The sequence below is a fragment of the Myotis myotis genome, unplaced genomic scaffold (genome assembly GCF_014108235.1).
Source record: "Myotis myotis isolate mMyoMyo1 unplaced genomic scaffold, mMyoMyo1.p scaffold_m19_p_16, whole genome shotgun sequence".
Classification (NCBI taxonomy): Eukaryota; Metazoa; Chordata; class Mammalia; order Chiroptera; family Vespertilionidae; genus Myotis; species Myotis myotis.
This window is the reverse complement of record NW_023416320.1, coordinates 3033616-3052931: the sequence shown is the minus strand read 5'-3', so window position 1 is coordinate 3052931 and position 19316 is coordinate 3033616. Positions and strand designations below refer to the sequence as shown.

General features: G+C 56.9%; 1 protein-coding gene across 1 annotated transcript in view; it reads left to right on the top strand.

The window, feature by feature from the left end:
* TG (thyroglobulin) overlaps positions 1–19316 on the top strand; it is a 154775-nt gene that overhangs the window by 22011 nt on the left and 113448 nt on the right. The window contains exons 15-25 of the mRNA XM_036337618.1: positions 442–544; positions 1237–1437; positions 2539–2751; positions 3987–4141; positions 5040–5196; positions 6537–6758; positions 9238–9387; positions 12007–12177; positions 15251–15367; positions 16231–16346; positions 18359–18467. Of these exons, the coding sequence (XP_036193511.1) occupies positions 442–544; positions 1237–1437; positions 2539–2751; positions 3987–4141; positions 5040–5196; positions 6537–6758; positions 9238–9387; positions 12007–12177; positions 15251–15367; positions 16231–16346; positions 18359–18467 (1714 nt within the window). The remainder of the gene's footprint in view (positions 1–441; positions 545–1236; positions 1438–2538; positions 2752–3986; positions 4142–5039; positions 5197–6536; positions 6759–9237; positions 9388–12006; positions 12178–15250; positions 15368–16230; positions 16347–18358; positions 18468–19316) is intronic.

The following is a 19316-nucleotide window of genomic DNA, read 5'->3' as shown; positions in this document are numbered from 1 at the left end:
CCCTCCCAGCTCCTGGGGGTTATAGTAGATCTAATAGTTGGGCGCCGTGGCCAGTTTCAGGAATAAGAGCTCCCAGAGAAAGGATTCACGCTAGGATCGCAGCCACTCACGTGCAAGGGATGAAGGCCCCGGGCGTCGGTTCCCTGTCCCTAAAGCGGGTCTGATAGGAACACAACCGGCCACTCTTCCCGCTCTGGCTTCACGAAGATCAGTGAGATCCCGAGACTAGATTCCTGTGGCCCCGGCCTCATGGGTGGTTCTGACTGTCAGTTCAGATGGTGTGAGGGCCGGGTCTGGATCAGGGAGCCGCCCAGGCCACCTTCCTCCGCGCGGAGAGGGCAGCACTGATGGTTTGGGAGGGACATTCCTGACGTCCACTCACTGACCTGTGGGCCTCAACAGCATCTTCCCTGGGCTGACATGACCTCGGCTTTGTCCCAGACAGGAGAGTTTGCCAGGCTGCAGGCGGCAGAGGCTGGCATCTGGTGTGTGGACCAGGCCTCAGGGGAGGGCAGCCCGCCCCGCACGAACAGCAGTGCCCAGTGTGAGTAGTCACCCCTCGCCCTTTCCCCCGACCCCTCCCCATGCACCCTGAGTTTGTGAGTGTGTGTGTGTGAGTGAGTTGTGTGTGTGAGTGTATGTGAGTGTGTGTGAGTGAGTTGTGTGTGTGAGTGTGTGTGTGTGTGTGTGTGAGTGAGTTGTGTGTGTGAGTGTATGTGTGTGTGAGTGTGTGTGTGTGAGTTGTGTGTGTGTGGTGTGAGTGTATGTGTGTGTGTGTGTGTGAGAGTGTATATGTGTATGTGAGTGTGGTGTGAGTGTATATGTGTATGTGAGTGTGTGAGTTGTGAGTGTGAGTGAGTGTGTGTGTGAGTGTGGTGTGAGTGTGTGTGTGTGAGTGAGTTGTGTGTGTGAGTGTGGTGTGAGTGTATGTGTGTGTGTGTGTGTGAGAGTGTATATGTCTATGTGAGTGTGGTGTGAGTGTGTGAGTGTGTGTGTGTGTGAGTGTGGTGTGAGTGTATGTGTGTGTGTGTGTGAGAGTGTATATGTGTATGTGAGTGTGGTGTGTATATGTGTGTGTGTACAGAGCTGAGCAAGGCCCTAGCTCAATACCCAGTGGGTGGGAGGCGGGTGGCTCAGACCCTGGTGGGGCCTGGGGCCGATGGTGGCGGGTGGCGCCTGTGGGTGGCGAGTGCTGTGGGCTCTGTGGAAAGCCTCACTGGCTGGTCTCTGTGTCAGGCCCCGGCCTCTGTGAAGCACCCCAGGGCGGCATCCTCTCCGGGACGGCCAGCCCAGGCTACACCCCGGCCTGCGGGGCCGAGGCCGGAGGCCGGTCCCCAGTGCAGTGCAGCCCGGCCCAGGAAAGCTGCTGGTGCGTCCTGGGCAGCGGAGAGGAGGTGCCGGGGACCCGCGTGGTCGGGAGCCAGCCGGCCTGTGAGAGTAAGATGTGCCCTCAGGGCCCCTGGCTTGGGGGGGGGGGCTGCCCCTCTGTTCCCTCACTCAGGGGTGGGGGGCCTAAAGGACCAGGACAGTGGGGGAAGGGCGGGAGGGCCTGAGGATGTGGTGGCCACGTGAGAGTCGAGAGAGAGGCCCGGGTCAGCAGGCACCCAGGGGGCTGAGCGTGCTTGTCCAGCTTCGCCGCAGCTTCTTGGCCGGCGGTGGGGACCAGACTGGATGTGTGAGCGGAGACCTAGGGCCGAGGCCCTGGGCAGGGCACCTGGTGAGGAGGCTTCCCTCGCAGTTCAAGGAAAAGGCGGGGGAGGGCAGTGGGCATGCAGAGAAGGTGAGGAGGCCTGAGCCGCGGCTGGCGCCAGGGCAGAGGAGGTGGGGCCGACCGGGGTGCCCACCTGGGACAGCTGGAGGCAGAGGTGCCACGCATTGAGCTCTGGGTACTGAAGCTCGAACAGGCGTGGGTGGGCAACAGGAGTTATTTATTCAGTTATTTATTTTTAATATATCTTTATTGATTTCAGAGAGGAAGGGAGGAGGAGGAGAGAGAGAGAAACATCAATGGTTTGCAAGAGTCATTAATCAGCTGCCACCTGCAGGTCCCACACGGGGGATGGAGCCCGCAACTCAGACCTATGCCCTGACCAGAATCCAACTGTGACTTCCTGGTTCATAGGCCCGTGCTCAACCACTGAGCCATCGTGGCTGGGATTTTTTATTATATATGTATCTCGTTATTGATTTTAGAGAGGCAGGGAGAAGGAGAGAGAGACAGAAACATCAATGAGGAGAGAATCACTGATTGGCAGCAGTGAGTTATGACGTGTTGCTTAGAGGTGGAGAGGACCGTGGGCAGCTGGGTTGGAGATGGAAGAAGCTGGAGGTGAAGATACAAGAGTCCTCTGTGCTCAAGCACCTGGTACAACTGAGAGACGGGCTCCTCCAAGAGGAGGGCAGGGAGGGAGGCGGCAGGCCCAGGCCAGGGTCCGAGGAGCCCACACACCTGCAGGCAGGGAAGAGGGGGAGAGAGGCAAGAGTGCCAGCCCCCTAGTGCTGGGCAGATGCCCCCAGCGGCCTCTCTCCTGCTCCCAGGCCCGCAGTGCCCGCTGCCGTTCAACACGTCGGACGTGGCCGGGGGAGTGGTCCTGTGTGAGCCAGCCTCGGGCCCAGGCGGGGCCGCTGTCCAGCGGTGCCAGCTGCTGTGTCGCCGGGGCTACCTGAGCGCCTTCCCCCTGCGGGCGCTGGAGTGCAGCCTGGAGAGGAGACGCTGGCTGTCGCAGCCGCCCCAGCCCCGGGCCTGCCAGCGTGAGTGACCTCGGGGATGTCTGCCCTGTACCCCGCCCCTCACACTTTCCCTGACCGCACGGCCTTTCCCTGTGAGCCAGGGGGCATCCGATCCGGAGCAGAGAGGGGCCCCTGGGGCGACTCTGGAAGGAGCCCCTGTGCTTCTCAGACCCCTTTGCGGCTTCTCTGGAGCTGTCCGCTCCCAAGAGAATGGCCCTCACTTCAGGCTCTGCCGAGAGGTGTTGGGGGTGGGACTGTGTCCAGCAGGTGGGGGCTCCATGGCTATGTCAGTTATTATGGTGGGACAAGCTCTCAGCTGCATGTCTGGCCCCTGAGTGGGACCTTCCGTATCAGCCTCTCCCCTCGGTCCCTCTACGCCTGGCAGAGCTGTGGGCCTGTGCCCTGTTTGAATATGGGCACAGCTGCTGTCCTGTCTGCCCACTGGACCCACTTTCACGTGCACCGTCTGTGAGACGGCACTGGGCTCTGACCGCTGGGGCCTTGGCAAAGGCTGGCGTGGGTACTCACCCAGGCAGGGCAGGGGCGGACGCTGGGGCCTGGCACGGGGTCCACCTGGAGCTGTGGAAGGGGTGTCTAGGATAGAGACCCCAAACCTCGAACTGCCACAGGCTCTGGGGAGCTGGCCAAGTGTCAATGGACAGTGTTTGTTGCAAAGCATCCTGGGATAGAGAATGCTATCCAGAAAAAGTACAAAACGTGATGTTGACACACAAGTGGATCGCCCACCTGACTGTGACAAAAGGGCCCCAGCTGAAATCCAGACCTGGCTGGGCCGGGAGCGAGGGACTTGGGAGAAGAGAGGGGTGGGTCTCGGACTCGGACGTGGGACGTAGGGCTGCTGTGTCCAGATGAGCAGGGTGTGCACTGAGCCAGCGGAGAGCATGCGTTTTGTACTGCAGAGTCTGCTCTCCACCAGCAAAGCCACATGGGGTTGCCCTGTTCGAATGCAAGATCGTGGGGGGCTTTGCCAAGAGGCTTGTCGAGGGCCCAGGGCGCAGGGCAGCCGAGGGGAGAGGCCGGGGCAGGACCACTGGCTGGGAGGGGCTCTGACTTCGGAGGCCATCCGTCGTGCCAGGACGTGTGTGGACTCCGAGGAGGACAGTGCAGACGGCAGTGCTGGCGTGCTCCAGACCACAGGCAAGAGGGTTATGTTTGCAGAGGAAAAGCGAACAAAGGCCAGGAAAGGATCCCACAGGTCTGTGTGCTGCGTCTGCTGACCCGACACGTCCCTGCAGGGCCCCAGCTGTGGCAGACCCTGCAGGTCCGAGCCCAGTTCCAGCTCCGGCTCCCGCCGGGCAAGATGTGCAGCGCCGACTACGCAGGCCTGCTGCTGGCCTTCCAGGCCTTCATCTCGGATGAGCTCACAGCCCGTGGCTTCTGCCAGGTCCAGGTGCGTGCCTGCCTCCCCACGCTGGGCGGGGGCGGAGCTCGGGGTCCTGGGGTCCGAGAGCCTCCAGTGAACCTGAAGTTGGACACCCGATAATTTTACCCGTGGGCAGACCGAGGCTCAGACTGAGAAAGTAAGTTGGCCAAGGCTAGTTAGGTAGCAGCAGAAGCGAATCCAAACCCGTCACGTCACTGGATGAATGACCGGCACGTAGCAGTTCCTCACCGATGACCGCTGCGCGAACCCCCATAGCCACCGTCACCTTCATCCAGGCATCGTGTGGGACGTGGCACAGGGTGCATGCGTGGTGCCAGTCTGTGGCGTGGCAGGTCATGTTGATGGCGTCCTGAAGCACAGGCTGCCCCCACAGAACTGTGCCCGGGTGCCCGAGCTCCTGTCGCCTCTGGGCACTCGAGCTTTGATGGACTAACATCCCCTGGGGGATATGGAAGCTCTTGGGCTGTTACCCTTAGAAAGAGTGTGATGTGAGCTGGTGTTGAAACCTGGACCGTGCCCAGCACTGTCCTTGGGCCAACCAGGCCCCTCACCATCCATCCACCCACCCTGCCCAGCAGTCACCAATGCTCAGGTTGGGAGGAGAAGCCAGGCTGGGCCTGCTGTGGGCTCCATGAGCTGGCACCCGCCCAGCCGGCGAAGCTCAGTGGTTGAGCATCGTGGTTTGATTCCCGATTCCCGGTCAGGGCACATGCCCAGGTTGTGGGCTCGGTCCCCAGTAGGGGGCGTGCAGGAGGCAGCCGATGAATGGTTCTCTCTCATCATTGATGTTTCTATCTCTCTCTCCCGCTCCCATCCTCTCTGAAATCAGTTAAAATGTATTAAAAAAAAAGAAAAGCTGGCTCCCTGCTCTGTGTTCTTGAACTGAAGGCGCCTGTCCCCGTAGGTGAAGACGGTTGGGACCCCTGTTACCGTTCCGGCCTGTGACGACTCCTCGGTGCGGGTGGAGTGTCTGACCCAGGAGCGTTTGGGAGTGAATGTCACGTGGAAGTTGCGGCTCGAGGACGTCCCGCCGGCCTCTCTCCCCGATCTGCGTGACGTCGGTATGTTTCCCTGCCTGGCTGCCTCGGACGAGCTATGCAGTCTCCGAGTCTCGGGTTCCTCATCTGTCAAACGGAGCCGGTGGAGCCTCATCCCTTCCTGTGGGTCTCTAGTGAGATATCAGCCCGGCTGCCGGGAGGAGCTAAGTATCAAACAGTGTGTAAAAACCCATACCTTTCTGACCAATGGCGTACCAGCGTTCAATAAGATCAGCTGGTTGTGTTTCTGTGAGCATTTTCTAATTCTCCGCTGACTTTCTGGGCAGAGAGAGGGGATATGGGTGTGAAAAGGGTGAGAAGGTGGGAGAGGGAGCCTCTGCTGGTTTATAATTCATGTTCTGTCCTCTCCAAATTGTGAGACATCTCAGACCACTCACACTATGTAGACCCGTCACTGAGCTTCTAGAACAGGCAGGACATAAGGATGGATCAGGGGGTGGAAAGTGAGGGGAAGCAGAGGGGATGATGTGATAGCCCGAGGGTGCGGACTGGCTGGACATGACCGCTGTCCTATGAGAGGAAACTTCTGGAAAAGGTGGCCAGGGTATAACCAGAAGGGAGGCGGCATCTCTGCCATTCTTCTGTCTTCGTGGCAACGATCCCCCAGCATCATGAATTTGGGGTCCCCTTTGTCTCCCTCTGGAAGAGCCTGGATAATGGGGCTGTGTTGGGAGCCGGAAAAGGTGGGGATGATCATTCCTAGCGTCAGTGAGACGACTGAGGGTTCCGGCTGCGGCTGGCTTTGCGCAGCCTGTTGGAAGCAAGTGCTCCTTGTGTGCTGGGGTCCGCCCGGCTCCAGATGGGGGCTCCTCTCCCTCCAGGAAGCACTCCCGTCACCCAGAGGGGCCTCTCGGTGTGCATGGCTTGGCGGGGGGGGGGGGGGGGCACAGAGGGAGGCTCATTGCCTCCTGCAGGCTCTGCCTTCGCTGCAGTGGCCCCATTGCACATTCTCTGAATCCTTACTACCTGTGAGAGAGGTGCGTCCATATTGCAGATGGGAAAACCGAGGCTCAGAGATGGTGGCTTGCCAAACGGTGCTTATCCAGACAGTGCACCTTAGATCGGTGACCGAAGTCCAGCGTGGCAGGGAGGGGGGTCACATGGACGCCACAGGAAGGGCAGCGCCACAGACCTGGGCTGGGGGCTCACTGGGCTTCTGACCCCTGTGTGACCTTGGCCAGTCAGTCCTCCTCTCTGGGCCTGTCTCTCCCGTTTTACCGTGAAACACTGGACAGTGCCTGGGCCTCCTCTCGGCGTGGGTGTCTGGTGGCTCTGCCCCTGCACCCTCCCCGGGCCGGGCCGAGAACCGTGAGGTGACTCCCGCCCCACCCCGTGTCTTACAGAGGAAGCCTTGGGCAAGGGCCTTGCGGGGCGCTTCGCGGATCTGATCCGAAGCGGCGAGTTCCAGCTGCATCTGGATGCCAAGACGTTCCCAGCAGACACGTCCCTCCGCTTCCTCCATGGGGACAGCGTGGGCACCTCGCCCAGGACCCGCTATGGGTGCTTGGAAGGATTCCACCCAGTCTCGGCCTCCAGCGACGCCAGTCAGGACCCACTGGGGTGCGGTAGGTCCACCACTCTCTGGACTGCTGCTACTGAGCTGTGTGAGGCTGCGGGGAAGGCCCCCCGAGCTCGGGGAGAGTGCACGTACAGAGCGCAGAATCTTTCATTTCTTTAAAAAAATATTTTTATTGATTTCAGAGAGGAAAGGAGAAGGAGAAAGAGGTAGAAACATCAATGATGAGAGAGAATCATTGATCAGCTGCCTCCTACACACCCCACACTGGGGATCGAGCCCACAACCCGGGCATGTGCCCTGACCATGAATCGAACCGTGACCTCCTGGTTCGCAGGTCGATATTCAACCCCTGAGCCACGCCTGCCGGGCGAATCTTTCTTTATTCAAACGTCTTTCAATCCCTGACTGTGCGTGGGCAGTCATCGCCCTAGAGGCTCAGATGACAGGACAGAGGAAGAACACTGAGGGTGGAAGTCACCCCTTCCCCTTGGACGCTGGGGTAGCCCAAGAGCAGGGGGCGTGTGAAGGGGGTGGCTTTGTGGGGACGGTGGGGACAGTGTGCACGGCCTATGTGGCTGGAGAATGAGGTGTGTGGGGAACGCGGGACACAGGGCTGGGGAGATAGGCGGAGACAGAGAGGGAGAGGCCTTAGGGCCCAGCAAGGGGCTTAGACCATGAAGGATTTTAAGTTGGAAAGTGGAGGCCACAGGGGTTTTCTGGTGATTTTCTGGCTGCGGATAGACCTATATGAAGAGGCGGCCAAGGTATAGTCAGAGGAGCAGGGAGTTATCTGAAGGATGAATCCCCGTTGGTGCTGCGGACTCAAGGGTCTTGGAGAGGACCCACCTGCCAGGGGAGGATGGCGATCCCCCGGGCACGGTCTCATTTTGACCGACACACTGGCAAGCTGTGCTTCTGACCCCTGTGTGACCTTGGGCCAGTCAGCCCTCCTCGCCAGGCCTGTTTCTCCCTCTTTACATGAAACACTGTGTAGTGCCTGGGTCACCTCCTGGCGTGACTGACACAGGGTTCCTCTGGGCAGATGAGACTGTGGCCTTCAGCGATGGAGAGAAAGACACATGCTTGCCCCAAGAACAGTCCAGAGGCGCCACTTACTGAGCACTCCTGCCCTCCAGCCCAGGGCTGTGGCGCTGCCCTTCCCGTGGCCTCCATGTGGCCCCATCCCCAACCCCGTCAGTCATCAATCTAAGATTTGGGGCGGGCAGCTTGGGCTGGCGGGAAGTTTTTGTTTTTCTTTAGCCATGACTTTGGAGACCACTGGAAAAAAACAGTACCAGCTCCGGGGTTAAAATACTAGAGACGATCAACAGGCTGACTCATAGGAGTACCGAAACCCCGTTCTCGAGCGAGGCCCTGACTGGCTCGGGGCTGCCCGGAAAGCGCTCCCTTCAGTTCCCAGGAGGCGTCTGGGTTTCTGATTGACTCAGAAACGCCGGTGGTGAGCGTGTACCAGAGATGGGAGCTGCTAGGGCAACGCTGGCTTCACTCTAGCACGTCCTGCACGCACGTCCGCACTTGCTACTTGGTCAAAGGAAGTTGGTAGCCTTGGGTGAAGGAAAGGCTTTGGTTTGCAGAGAATGGGGCTCAAGTCCAAAGTCACGCAAGTATCGTGGGGAGAGGAACTTGACCCAGTCTGCCGACCCCAAAGCTTGTGCCCCTACACTGTGCATGTCCAGCCTGTCCTTAACGTTGGGAACTGTTGCCATGGCGACCGATGGTTGGAACTCATCTTTCAGGTGGTTCTCCAGTATCACCTCTTCCCTTCATCATTAAGCTTGACCCCAGTAGCTGCCTTTGCTTTGTTTGCTCTCTCTCTCTCTCTCTCTCTCCTCACCCAAGGATATTCCATTGATTTTTAGAGAGAGTGGAAGAGAGAGGGAAAGACAGAGAGAAATATTGATAAGAGAGAAACATCGATTGGTTGCCTCCTGCATGTGCCTGACCAGGGCCGGGCTGAGGAGGAGCCTGCAACTGAGGTACATGCCCTTGACTGGAATCGAACCTGGGACCCTTTGGTCCACCGGCCGACACTCTATCCATTGAGCCAAACTGGCTAGGGCTGTTTGGCTTTTCTCTTTCCACTCCTTGAATAATCCATACCCATCACTGCCTCAGGATGTTTGCACTTGCCTAGAATTTGTCCTTCTCAATCTCTGCCTGGGGTACTTCTCATCGTTGAAGCCACAAGTGTCACCTCTCAGAGGGGCCCGGCTCGCTAGCCTCCCCTTCTCCCTGCTTAGTTTCTTCCCGTCTCTCAGATTCTGGTCGGACACGCTCTCATCTGCTAGCCTGTCGCCCCCGGGGAGCAGGCACTGTCTACCTTCCTCACAGCTCACCCTGGGCTCTCAGAGCCCAGCACACGGCGGGTCTTCAGTGCACATTTGTTCCGTGAATGATGTCTCGTGCTGACTCGGGGATTTCACATGCAGACCCGTGTGCTGTGAGGTCGTAACTGTGACACAAGTGTCTTACCTGGACCACCACGTCCCTGTGTCTCTTTCCAGTGAAGTGTCCCGAGGGAAGCTACTCCCAGGACGAGCAGTGTGTTCCCTGTCCCGCTGGATTCTACCAGGAACAGGCCGGGAGCTTGACCTGCGCCCCGTGTCCTGTGGGCAGAACCACCATTTCCGCCGGCGCGTTCAGTCGGACTCACTGTGAGTTCTAAAGGGTCTCGCTTCGACACAGAAGCCTGCGGGGCGGTGGGGACACAGCGGGTGTCTCAGCCTTGGTGCTGTGGCCATTTGAGGCTGATACTTCTTCGTGTTGGGGGCTGTCCCACGTGTGGCAGGAGGTTTATGTCGCAGCTCACTGGCCCTTACCCATTAGATGACAGCAGCACGCCCCCCGCCCCACCAAATTGTGCCAACCAGACACGTCGCCAGACATTGCCAGGAGCATCTTATGGGGACAACACTGCCCACCCTTGACAACCCTTGGGTATGCAACGCAATAATCAAAGAGGCCACCATCTTTGAATGGCTGCACCCCACCACGACCTAGGCCAGGCATCTTACCTGTGCTGTTTCCTTTAATCCCCCCAGTTCCCCTTCTAGGTCAACATTATAAGCCTGAACTTTTACCGATCGGAAGGTTAAGACTCAGAGAAGTCCTTTAGCCAAAGTCTGGCCTTTGATCTCGGTACCGACTCGGAAACTTCTGATGTTCGTGTCGGCTTTATCAGATTGGCAGGCGGGAGACACTTTCCACCTGCAGGCATTGCCACTGTGTGGTCGTGCCCTTTCCCTCATACGTAGGTCAGGACACTGTGTACGCATGGCCTTCCCGCAGGTCACGTGATTTCATGTGGCCCACTTAACAGTCACGTGGGCGTCGCTGGGTTTCCCCTGGCGAGGACTCATAGCCTGAAATTGTGTGAACGAGAGGCAAACCGTTATTGCTTAAAATCTGAATAGTGAGCCCGGCCAGCGTGGCTCAGCAGTGGAGCATCGACCTATGACCCAGGAGGTCAGGGTTCGATTCCTGGTCAGGGCACATGTCTGGGTCGTGGGCTCTATCCCCAGAGTGGGGCGTGCAGGAGGCAGCTGATCCATGATTCTCCCTCATCATTGATGTTTCTTTCTCTCTCTCTCCCCTCCTTTTCTCTCTGAAATAATCAAAATAAAAAAGCTAGTGATAGATTTTGAAAGTAGTTAACCGGAAGAGATCAAGTCACCTCCTCTGATCAAGGCAGTTTCCTTGAGCAGAAGAGCAGTGGGAGTTCCAGGAGGCAGGAGGGATTCCTCGGCCGGGCTCTGACATTCCTCTGGAGGAGAGAGTCTTCACCAGGAGGGCGGAGTCCCCGACATGGCCCAGACAGTGCACCTAGATATCAGCCCATTGATGCATTCGCTGTGGTTGAGGGCGGAGTCCCCGACATGGCCCAGACAGTGCACCTAGATATCAGCCCATTGATGCATTCGCTGTGGTTGAGGGCGGAGTCCCCGACATGGCCCAGACAGTGCACCTAGATATCAGCCCATTGATGCATTCGCTGTGGTTGAGGGCGACCTCCCGTGTGTCACACTGCTGGAGGGACGCTCTCTTACAAGGGGGTCAGCGTCATGTACTGGCCCTTGTTAATGAGGGGGTGCTACCAAAATAGCAGGGGTAGGAGGGAGGGATGGGGGCAGAGAGAGAGAGAGAGAGAGAGAGAGCGAGAGAGAGCGAGAGAGAGAGAGAGAGAGAGTGAGAAAAACATGGACGTGAGAGAGACACCTCAATTGGTTGCCTCCTGCACACACACAGACCACGGGTGGGGATCCAATCTGAAACCCAGGTACGTGCCCTTGACTGAGAATCGAACCTGAGACCCTTGGGTGTGCCAGCTGATACTCTGACCACTGAGGAACATTGGCCAGGGCAGGCATGTCCCTATTTTTAAATTAGAAATCACAGTGTCACAGTGCGGGAGACGCTGGGATGCAACAGGGAGCAAAACCAGGTCAGGTCCCTGCCCCCTTGGAGCTTCTACTGAGTGGGAGGCGGACAGTGGTCAACCACTCATTCACATGGACCAATGGGAGGAACCATTCATTCACATGGACCAATGGGAGGAACTACTCATTCACATGGACCAATGGGAGGAACCATTCATTCACATGGACCAATGGGAGGAACTACTCATTCACATGGACCAATGGGAGGAACCATTCATTCACTTGGACCAATGGGAGGAATGACTGTGCTCCATGCTGTGAGGATGGGCATTGATAGGAGGGATGTCAGGGGGTAGAGAGCTGCCCCTGGAAGCGGGGGGTAAGGATTGACTTGAAAGCTGATGAGCTGTGAGGAGTGAACTCACTGAAGACTGGGGAGAGCTGAGCACCAGAAGAAGAACCCGCAGAGCAAGGCCTGGGTTTGAGCAAATGGTACGACTGCAGGTGGTGCGTGCACGCCCGGCGATGAATGCAGCGATCGAGGAAGCTCAGGGCCCCTGTGCAGAACCAGAGGGGTGGGGCCAGGCCTCAGGGGTATCGTGGCCCAGCAGAGAGCCTGGACATCATATTTGGGTCAGGGCGGAGTCACTGAGGAGTTATGAGCTAGGCAAGCATGTCAAACTCGCGGCCGGCCGGGCGGCCGCATGCCTCGTTTATTTAAACAAGGGATGTGGCCCGTCGTCGGCTGCAAGCTTGACAGGCTTGAGCTAGAGGGTGTGTGGCTCAGATGTGTGACTTGGCTGTCTGATCAATGACTGGGAGCCTGGGTTCTGGGGGGAGGGGACCCCAGAGGCACGCCATCGACCGTTCAGCGTCGTGTCCATCTGTCGGTTGCAGGCGTCACCGACTGTCAGAGGAACGAGGCCGGCCTGCAGTGTGACCAGGACGGCCGGTACCGTGCCAGCCAGCGGGACAGGGACAGTGGGAAGGCCTTCTGTGTGGACGACGAGGGGCAGAGGCTGCTGTGGTCCGAAACGGAGGCCCCGCTCACGGACTCCCAGTGTCTGAGTATGTGCAGCCCCTAAACAGTGTGTTGCCCGGGAGGGGGAGCTCTCCAGGGCTTTCTAGAAGGGAGAGACATGCATTTGTCTCCAACTGTTTACCGATGGAATTTTTCATCGATGTCAAAGCTGAAAGAACAGTGGTGAGATGAACAAATGCCCTGCGCTTAGATCCAACCTTCTTTTGTTCTCTTTTATCTTTAATCATTGGAAAGTAAGTTTTAGACACCAGGAAACCTCACCCCTACATGCCTGTGACTGCACAAGAAATGAATTATAAGCATTCATCTGCGGAGGTTTCCTTTGTGTTTTTGTGGGCAGCTCACCTCCAAAAAGCTGGTCAGCATTTCTCCCTCCGTGGGATGCTGTGGAGAAGACTTGAGGGCCAGGCCTGGTTCCATAATTTCCTTGCTAGGTGACCCAGGGCAAATTGCTCAATGTCTCTGATCCTCAGTCCCCAGAGTGGCCTCCTGCCTGCCTCCTGAGACAGTGAAGGTCACGCCATCCTTTAAAGACGCGAACATTCCTCGAGCAGTCCCCTGGGCCAGGCACAGGTCCTCCATGAGATAAACTGTTGAAACTGGCCTTCAACAGTTTTCTCATCTGTAAAATGGGGGTGGTAAGGCTACTGTGTGGGTGAGTTGGGTGTGTTAAGGCTCCTGTGTGGATGATGTGTTAGTGATGGTAAGGCTACTGTGAGGGGGAGTTGGGTGTGTTAAAGCTACTGTGTGGGTGAGTTGGGTGTGTTAAGGCTCCTGTGTGGGTGAGTTGGGTGTGTTAAGGCTCCTGTGTGGGTGAGTTGGGTGTGTTAGTGATGGTAAGGCTACCGTGAGGGGGAGTTGGGTGTGTTAGCGATGACGTGCCTAACACAGGTAATCAATCTCTCAGGATGATGAGCAGGCGAGACAGCCTGCAAGGTCCCTTCATCCTGCCCGCCTCTGACTTTACCCTGAGCCCCACCTTTCTGGGGGGCCCTCCTGCTGCTTGAGACCATGGCTTCCCTTTGCACACCTGGGCGAAAGCCTTGGCCACCAGTCATGTAAGTGTCTGTGCAAGGAGAGGGAGGACATCCGTGCGCTCACTGTGAGCCAGCTCCCATGCAGGCATGACCTAGGCCAGCGGTTCTCAACCTGTGGGTCGCGACTCCTTTGGGGGTCGAACGACCCTTTCACAGGGGTCACCTAAGACCATCGGAAAACACATATATAATTACATATTGTTTTTGTGATGAATCACTATGCTTTAATTATGTTCAATTTGTAACAATGAAATTGGGGGTCACCACAACATGAGGAACTGTATTAAAGGGTCGCGGCATTAGGAAGGTTGAGAACCACTGACCTAGGCCATCACGTGGAAACTTCCTGGGGGTTGGGCAAGGGGTTGACATGGTGCCCCCAGTCGTTTAGTTGAAGAAAGTGAGGCAAAGAGCATTTCAGTGACGTCTCTTCAGCACATTGAACTGGTGTGTGTCTCACTCTCAAACCCATTCTTTCCGTTACACGGTCTGCTTCTACCTGATTGCTCTGCCTCCGTATTAAACACGCCCGCTTATGCACACGCGCACGCACAGCACATGCAGGCACGCGCGCTTGCACACATAGCCAGCCAGCTCTCCAGCAAAGTTGCTGCAGCTGATAACAGAAAACACCTGGGAAAACTCAAGCGCTAAAATCTCATTTTCTAAGGCTCAGAACAATCATTCCTTCTCCAGCAACGCCCCGCCCCGCTGAGTCCCAGGAGCTGTGCGCAGTGGCCCTGAGGCTACATGGCAAATCCAAGGAAAGTCATTGTTTTCCATGATCCTGGAGGCTTAGATGATCAGGGGGCCGGTCCTTGCCATCCTGCACACCCGGGCGCTGGGGGTTCCCGGCCACTCGGGGACCCTCACCTCAGGGCTTGCATCTGACCCGCAGCCCGCTTTGCCTCCCTGTCCGCAGATCGCAACATGCACTTTGTAAAACGCCTCTTGTTTGCTCTGCCCTGTGCTCCTCAGGGGCAGAAAGGGCAGCTTGGTAAGTGGCCCCAGCAGCCGCGATCAGGAGCAGCTCAGCTCCGCCAAGTTCAATGCCGCCTCCCGGAGGGACGGCTTAGGACGAGCCTCCAGGCTGATCCCCCGGTCGCATTGTGGTTCAGCAGGCAGAGCTCAGAGCTTAGGTGTCCCCTCCGACCTGCAGGGGGGTTTCCGTGTTCAGGAGCTGCCCCCGCTGGGATGTCCGCATGCCTTTCCCACAATCCCCTTCACTTGCCTTCAGGGGAGCTTTCTCGTTGGAAGGGAAAGCGCAGTCTCATTTTTGAGGCTCTTGTCCTCTTGAAGAAGCAAAGGGCATGGAGTCTAGTGGCATCGCTTCCCAAGCAGGTGCTCGCCCGCTCTCCGCCCGCCCCACGTCCACGCCCTGCACTGCAGGCCTGGTTTTCTTGGGAAACTGTTGACGCCTTGCAGAGCGAGGCTCGCTCCTGGCGTGTCACCGCATGATTTTTCACTTGGCGAGGACCGAGCTCCGCGGCTCGTAGCCTTCGCCCCCCTCGCCGGGTCCCTGGAGCGCAGACCCCAGCCCAGGTGTGTGGCGGCAGCTGGAAACGCAGGCGTGATGCGCCTTTAAACAAACACGGTCAGGAGGGCCCGAGCCACGTGCCACGCTTTCAGATTGACATGAGCCCGTGGGCACATGTGCCCATCGTCTTTCAAAAACCACCTGCCTCTCTCTGGGAAGAAGCGAAGTTGTGTTACGGAAAGGAAACGTCCAACCCAGGAATTTTAAGATTAGCCTCAAAGGGAAAGGCAGGGAATACGCTGAGAGACACTCTGCCAATGAGAAAAAACTGAGTTGTAAGGACGAACATAAACGACATCCTCCAACTTTCCTCCTTGCTTCCCGGCAATGCGGTGGGAAATGGGACCTAAGCTGGAGTTCTCAGTGTTACGGGGGAGGCAGCGCTCTGGGGCCACCTCAGAGGGAACCCTCTCCTTGGGGCCTGCGCGTGGCCCCGGGCCGGGGAGGAAGGTGACTGCTGGCCCAGAGCTCTTTTGGCTTCTACCCTTCAGAGTCTGATTTCATACATTTCGAATTTCCTTTCAGTGATGCAGAAATTCGAGAAGGTTCCAGAATCAAAGGTGGTCTTCGACGCCGAGGTTGCCACGGGAGTCAGGTCCCAAGTTCCTGGCTCTGAGTTCCCCTTGGTGCAGTGCCTGGCAGGTGAGGGTTGGGCACATGGGCACCTGGAGAATGGTGTGCAAACCTGCTCTGCCGATCTCGCAAGACAGACCAAACAGAACCGCTAAAACGAGTGTGAAAACATACCCTTTAGCCCAAACACTTTGGAGTCCGTTGATCCCCCCAAGGTGCATTTAGCTCATCATTTCCCGGAAGCGTGCATAGGGCATCTACTACGTGCCAAGCACAGTGGGATGCCGAAGGTTACGGGGCAGAAATGCAGGGCACTAGCTCCTTATAGAACTATGTGTCCAGGTTGGGTGACACATTCGTCTATTTTATTTTATTTATTTTTAAAATATAATTGTATTGATTTCAGAGAGGAAGGGAGAGGGCCAGAGAGATAGAAACATTGGTGAGAGAGGAACATCATTGATTGGCTGCCTCCCGCACACCCCACACTGGGCATTAAGCCCATAACCCGGGCATGTGCCCTGCCCGGGAATCGAACCGTGACCTCCTGGTTCATAGGTTGACACTCAACCACTGAGCCACGCTGGCTTGGCCACATTTGTCTATTTTAACAGCGAGGCCAGAGAGGGGTAATAACGGCTACCATTTATTTATTGAGCATGGGTCTGTATAAGGATTATTTCATAATCCTGCCAGCATCCATGAACAGTCATTGTTTTCCGATGCTGCAGGTGCATGTGTATGTGAGTGTGAGTGTGTGCGTGTGTGTGTGAGTGTGTGTGTGAGTGTGTGTGAATGTGTGTGTGTGAGTGTGTGTGTGTGTGTGTGTGTCTGTCTTTGGGTGTGTATTTGGGTGTGCTGGGGGCAGGGTGTCCGTCAGTCCTCAGCAGCACCTGGGAGGGACATGCGCTGACGGCCCGTGGTGCTTGCAGGCTGTGCCGTGGATCCGGCCTGCAGCTTCCTCACAGTGTCCACGGTGGGGTCAGACGTCTCCTGTGACTTCTATGCTTGGACAAGTGACAGCATCGCCTGCACAGCTTCTGGTCAGGTGAGTCCCGGCCGCCACGTGGCCTCTCGGCCTCTCATCCGTCCGTCCGTCCGTCCGTCCGTCTGTCTGTCAGACACACCTGGTGGAACCCACACCGGGCTGATTAGGTGATGGGATGACCGCGTCCATGGCCGACCCCTCGTTCCTCTGTCTCTTCAGAGTGATGAGACATTGGGAAATGGAGGCGGCATAGACCTGCTTCTGATGGAGCTGCCACAAACGGCGTTCCTCTGAGCAGCATCGTGTCCTGACCCAAGAGGCAGAAGAGAATGTCGGTGCCAAGCCCCCCCCACACCCCCCCGCGTTCCCCACCAGCTTACTCACCAGGCAGGCGGGCACGACATGCCCCTGGCCCTTGTCCAGAGCCCTCTGTCTCCAGGAGTCCTGGACCCTGGCATTCCTTTTCATTGGGACAGTAAAGCATGACTGGCTTACAAAGAGGAAAGTTAAATCTTAGTTAGATCCCGTGAAACGGCTGTTTCTGTAGGCGAGAGCTGGTGGAGTGTTGGCGATGCCATTGTTACCATGGGTGAGGGCAGAAGGGTGTGCAGGGGAGCCCCTCTCTGTCTCCTAACCACTCCTGCCTCCTCACACAGGCAGCCCTGCATTTCCCTCTCCAGCTCCTGTGGACCCGGCCAGAAATTTCCTGTGTTTATAAGCATCTTTGTTTGTTCACATGCTAACATTTTATAATACATATTTTCTCCCCTGTACTTTAATAATTAACCTTGTTCTTTTATAAAAAATATATTTTTATTGATTTCTGAGAGGAAGAGAGAGGGAGAGAGAGATAGAAACATCAATGATGAGAGAGAATCATTGATTGGCTGCCTCCTACACACCCTCCACTGGGGATTGAGCCCACACTCGGGTATGTGCCCTGACTGGGAATCAAACCGTGACCTCCTGGTTCATAGGTCAATGCTGAACCATTGAGCCTCGCTGGCGGGGCAACCTTGTTCTTTTAATGGCACACACCAGTCCATCCTGTGGATGTCCACGCTTTACCTTCATTGGTTGAGGACATTGGTTAGCAGTTCTGCCATGTCACCTGCAGTGGGCCATCGCATGCCCTGTGTCCATGCCCCCTGCTCCCGTGGGAGTGTGTGTCTATGAGTGACAGCTGGAGGCTCATGGAGGCGCCCCCCTGAGTGTTAGCTCTTTCCAGCTCCCCAGTCTCAACAGAACCACCTGTCCCTCCCCTGGAACTCCCTTGGAATTACATGTGTCTGTAACTGGCACTCGGGGCTGCAGCTGACTGCTCACCTGTCTGTGTGTGCCAATAGACTGGGAGGACAGAACGAAGAATATGGAAATGTAGCCTGGTAGGTGCCTTGCCATTGCTAGGCTTTTTATTTTATTTTTAAAAAATATATAGTTGTTGATTTCAGAGAGGAAGGGAGAGGAAGAAGGAGATAGAAACATCAATGATGAGAGCCTGCACACCCCACACTGGGGATTGAGCCCGCAACCCAGGCATGTGCCCTTGACTGGAATCAAACTAGGGACCCTTCAGTCCATAGGCTGACGCTCTGTCCACTGAGCCAAACCAGCTAGGGCAGTGTAGGGAGCAGCTATAGGATTAAGCCTCAGGCTGACCTTTGGCAGGGCCACAAACAAGTCCCAGCCTGGAGGGCAGAGCTCTCCTAGCATAATTAAGCCTTACCTTGTAGCCCTCCCAAATTCCTTCCTAAGTAGCTACGGCTGTGGGACGAGCATCAAGTGTTGCCAAAACAAAAACATTTGTATACATTTTAATCTACCTTTGTTTTAATTAGACTATAAAATAAAGCATGGGCTTGCAGGCTGGATCTTTCTGTGTCCTCATCCAGGCATGGGAGATCCACCAAGCCCTAGCTGTATTCTCTTTGTCTGTCTTCTTTAATCCTTCACCGCCCCTCCTCAGGTTCACCCTTGGCCATGCTGGCTCAGCACAGGGCGGTAGTTAGGCTCTGATACCTGTCTGTGGACAGGCTGTCGCGGGATGATAATGCAGCCTCTTTTATCTCCAGGGTCAAGGCGCTGCGGGGAACGCCAAGGCCACCGGCTTTGGAAGTCTCAGGTGCCAGGTGAAGGTGCCGCCCAGGGACCAGGGCTCTGTGGCTGTGTATCTGAAGAAGGGTGAGTGAGGCCAGAGGGGTGGCCCCAGACTGCTTTCCAGCAGGCGCGTTCGGGGGGGGGCCAGACTGCCCCCACACTCCGTGCAGGAGCCCCACTTCCCTCCCTCGCTCCTTTGCTTCTCGGGCAGACGTGTCATAGCTGAGCATCTCAGACAGGCACCTGCTGAGGATTTGCCATGCCATTTCCTTTTTCACCCTCACCTGAGGGCATTTTCTCCATTGATTTTTAGAGAGAGTGGAAGGGAGAGGAAGAGACAGAGAAAAACACCAATGTGAGAGAGACACAGTGATTGGCTGTCCAGGGCTGGGAGCCTGCAACCGAGCTATGTGCCCTTGACCGGAATCGAACCCAGGACCCTTCAGTCCACAGACCGACACTCTACCCACTAAGCCAAACTGTCTCGGCTGACATGTCGTTTTCATTCACACCCTCATGTCTGGTCCTCAGCAAAGGCCTGCAGGGACTGGGAGGGTCATTCCCCGGGCGAGAAGCTGAAGCACAGAGCAGAATCAAAGGCTGTGGGCAGAACCCACGGAGTCCAGACTGTGTGCCCCACCCAGCCCCCGAGGCTGCCTGTGATGTGGGGGCACCTGGGCTGCGGGCTCCTGCAGCTGCCTGTCCTGGGCCTTCCCACCCATGGAGCTTCACTCACCCCCCCTCAATCCACCCCAGCCCAATCCCCCATAGTCCCTTTCATCTCTGCCCTCCCGGGAAGTCATCATCCCCCTGGCTGGGGACCAGAAGACAGCCACGGGCACCTGAGCAGGGACGGGTGGGATGAAGAGTGGCAGGCGTGCTATACTCATAGGTCCGTAACGCAGGGCAGGTGGCCTGGCGCCCAGCTTCAGA